At 59.8% G+C, this 4,002-nt stretch overlaps 1 protein-coding gene across 1 annotated transcript; it reads right to left on the bottom strand.

Moving 5' to 3' along the window:
* Window positions 1–1,637: 1,637 nt before the first annotated feature.
* Window positions 1,638–2,251, bottom strand: NGA_2070800 (uncharacterized protein; the record flags this gene model as incomplete). Its single annotated transcript, XM_005853830.1, has 1 exon — window positions 1,638–2,251. A coding segment is annotated over one exon (614 nt), but the record flags the coding sequence as incomplete, so codon positions are not given.
* Between the last annotated feature and the right edge of the window lie 1,751 nt (window positions 2,252–4,002).

Raw genomic sequence — 4,002 nt, 5'->3', positions numbered from 1 at the left:
ACCCACGCCTCGGGCATCCGCAAGTTTGACAGCCTCATCAGAGCTCCCTGAGGACGCTTACACCCTCCTGGGGGGAGACATGAAAAGCTGCAAAATTCTAAATGGGATGTGGCAGCTCTCGGGTGGACATGGGTACAGACCACAGGTGGGCCCGGCCGTGAGCGACATGCGCAAGCAGTTCGAGGCAGGGTTCAATACATTCGATACAGCAGGTAGGAAGTGTCCACAGGAAGACTTTGATTGGACGAAGTGGAGGCACAAGCCACAGCAGGCCTATGGAAGTCGCATGCTTGGGGGAGCCTGCCTGCGGCCTCCTTGGTGGGGGCGCGAGGCTTCCAAGGAGGTACCGCTCCTCAGTCCCTGACGCTTTTCCTTTGCCCTCTCAGACATATACGGCGGCGCAGAAGACGTGGTCGGGAGCTACAAAAGGGAGTATGGAACCAAAGAGGATCAAGGCTTGTTCTACACAAAGTGAGGCCCGGGGAGTGTCTAGGTCGCGGTGGCCGGGGGACTTGTCTCGATCCCTCCCCTTTTCTCCTTCCCCCCCTCTCTCCTCCCTCTTCCTCCCTCCTCACTCCCTTTCTTTCGTCTTTGTCACGTTCAGATGGGTCCCTCGACCCGAGCGCGTGAGCCGTGCGGCAGTCAAGGAGGCGATCGGGCGGAGCCTGCAGCGGATGGACACGACCCGTTTGGACCTGCTCCAGTTCCACTGGTGGGAGTACGGGTACCCTTACTACATGGACGCCCTCCAGTACCTCCAAGAGATCCAGCAGGACGGCGGGATCCGGCATCTGGCCCTGACGAACTTCGACACGAAGCGCATGAGCGAGATCTACGACGCCGGCATCCCCCTCGTCTCCAATCAGGTGCAGTATTCCCTCTTGGACCAGCGTCCCAACGTGCTGATGGCCCCGGCGGCCAAGGCGCGTGGAATGAGCCTTTTGGCCTACGGCACCCTCTTGGGGGGGTTCTTTAGCGGGCAATGGAAAGGGAAGCCAGACCCCAAGGGCTTTGAGACGGTCTCGCAGCAAAAGTACTACAACATGATCCGAACCTGGGGTGACTGGGCCCTCTTCCAGGAGCTCCTGCACGCCATGGACGGCGTGGCGGAGAAACACCAGGTCTCCATCCCGAACGTGGCGGTCCGCTGGGTGTTGGAGCAGCCGGCCGTGGGGGGAGCGATCGTGGGGTGTCGGTTTGGGTTGAAGGGGAAGGCCCACACTGAGGACAACCGCGCCGTCTTTGCCTTCGCTCTGGACAAAGAGGACAAGGAGGCGTTACAGGCGGTGACCGGGCGGGGCCAGGATCTGATGAAGGTGATCGGGGACTGTGGGGCCGAGTACCGACGGGCGTGAGGAGCAGCGAGGGGAGGGAAGGGAGGGTTGAAGAAAAGCGCAGGCAGTTTCAGAGAAAGGATTGGCGACGGCCATGCTTGGTAATTTTTTTTTCGCTGCATTTCACGACTCGTGGTATTTGTCCATTTCTTTTGAGACACCTACCATCCTAACGACAGCATGCCCCAGTCTTGACCATGTCGCTCGCCTCCGCCTCAAGGGCCCCTCTTCTTCCCCCTCAAGCCCTCCTCCTTCCCCCCCTCTCACACCGCCCCTTCCTCCCTCCCTTACACCTCTCTAGCCACCCTCACAATGTCGTCCACCGACAAGACCCCTTCCCTCGTCCCTTCCCCCGCCTTGACGCGAGCGTCGCCCATGGCCCCCGCCGCTGCCACCGAGGCCACCGCCTGGACGGCTACAGGAGGCGCTAAGAGGGCTTGTGTCCCGGGAAGGGTCTGTCGCAGGGACGGAAAGGGCGGAAAGCGGAACAAGACCTCCAGGGGTCGGCCCACCACCGCCAAGGGGAGGGAGAGAGGCCCCACGGCCCGGGTGCCGTAGACGAAGGAGGGGCGCAAGACCAGCCCTCTCCCGCCCGGGAAGGACGACAACACCGCCTCCTCAGCACGCCTCTTTCCGTGGAAATACCCTTTCAGCAGAAAATCAGGCAGATTATTCTCCACGGTTGAGACGTACACAAAGTGCGGGACTTCCATTTTCGCAGCAACTTCGGCGGCCAACACGTTGGCGTCTCCATTGATCTTTTCCATGAATTCATTCGAGCCAAAGGCACCTATGCATGAGACGACGCCCGTAGCGCCTTCCAATTCTTTGCTCCACGCGCTACTATTGAAAATATCGGCCGCCACCCACTTCACTTGCGAGAGCCAGCTCCCACTCGTGTTGGGGATGCCGGATCGGTTGATACTGACTGCGTCCGCGCCTCTGTACAAAGCCGCTTGCAGGACGTGCTGTCCCACATACCCACTCCCACCCAACACCACGACCTTCGCTGCCGAAGGGGGGCTATCTTCTTGCATGGTGCTTGTGTCGCTGCTGTTTGAGGTCGCTGATGTGGTCAAGCGACGCGAGGCACCAGTGACTCCGCTCCAACGGCCTGCTGTGGACAACAAAGAGGACTGAATGCGTCTCGCGCTTTTGATGATGGCTTGCTCCATGGAAAATCTTCGCCCGGAACCGTGCTCTGTGAACATGATGCGTCAGAAATAGATAGACGTAAAAGCAGGCTGGCGCGTGGGACGTGGTAGAAAACTTAATTCCAGTCGCCAGAAAACGACGTGTGGGAAATAGCGATACAATCAACCAACCAGCTAGGCAGCAGCACGGCCGGCGCCTGCCTCCGGCTTTCTCTCTTTGGCTCTTCTCGCCTCACTCACGTGCCATGACACTGGCACATTCAGGAAGTTACAGGAGCACCGTCATGTTGCGGCCCCCGGTCACCACCGGGCGGCGCCGAGCGTCGGAATGCAGCACAGTAGAGGGGCCCTCCTACCCGTATCCCCGGCCCCCTTCCCGAGTCAAAGCCGCCATTCCGAGTGGAAGCACTCGCGGTGTAAATGCTGCTCCAGCTACCATTCAGCACGCGCAAGTGAAGTTGGCAGCTTTTCAGGAGCAGCTCAAGGCGTACATGGACCTTGACAGGGGCAACGGGCCCTTGGTTCGCGCCCTCGACAAACGAGAAGCACTACAGGGAAAGCGGGCACAATTTTTTGCGCTCCTTCAGCATTTGCTCAAGACACAGGAAAGTCTCAGCGCTTCCAAAGTTTGGTTGTGCGTGGAAAAGGAACGACAGCTAGAGCTTTTGTCTCGGCGCTGCGAGCTTCAAATCCAGCAAACCCAAAACCAACGGCGCATTCGAGAATTGCTGCTTCGCACGGACCCTAAATTGAGCGACAATGCCGCCCACAATAAAAGCAGCAGCAAAAGCAGCAAAAGCAGCAAGAGCGGGCTCAGCAGCCAGTCCCCCTCTTTGCAGGACCGGGAGCTGCCCGCAGCTCTTGCCCACCTCCGCCGGGTAGCGTTTCTGGAGACGGTCGAGATTATTGCTCGCACCGTGCAGGAGCAAGCAGCAGGGTACCGGACTCTGGCCCGCGAGTACGTCCCGACGCTATTGGAGGAAGACAGGGAGCAGCGCGAAAATTTTGAATGGGCTTCCCGGGTCGTGCCCAAGCTGGTGGAGGGAATGCGCGGTTGGGTGGAGGAAAACGAAGGGACACGGAAGAAGGCCTTAGCCCGCTTTCTGCGGAGGAGGCGTGAGTTCAAGGCATTGCAAGACATGCGGCGCCACGTGGAAAGGACGGTGAAGCCTACAGCGGCGCGGGCGGAGGAGGACTTGCAGCTGATGGCCGGGAAATTCGATTCGGACGTGGCGCTTGTCAGAGAGCGCGTGAGGGAAGGCGTGGAAGAAGAGATTGAGAAACTGCGAAGAAAGGTGGAGGAGAGGCAAGGGGCGTGGGAGGAGCTGGAAAAGGCGCAGGCCGCGATAGAGGTGGGGTTTGCGGCGCGGGTCCAGGAAGGAGAGGAGCAGATGGCGCGTTTGAAGACGGAGGAGGAGGAATGGGCGGTGATGAGGACGGAGGCTCGGGATTTCTTCCAGAGGGCCTTGAAGACGGTACGGGATCGCCTCAAGGCCTTCGAAACGCAGCGCCAT

The sequence above is a fragment of the Nannochloropsis gaditana genome (genome assembly GCF_000240725.1).
Source record: "Nannochloropsis gaditana CCMP526 unplaced genomic scaffold scaffold719, whole genome shotgun sequence".
NCBI classification, from domain to species: domain Eukaryota; class Eustigmatophyceae; order Eustigmatales; family Monodopsidaceae; genus Microchloropsis; species Microchloropsis gaditana.
This window is presented reverse-complemented; position numbering and strand designations above follow the sequence as displayed.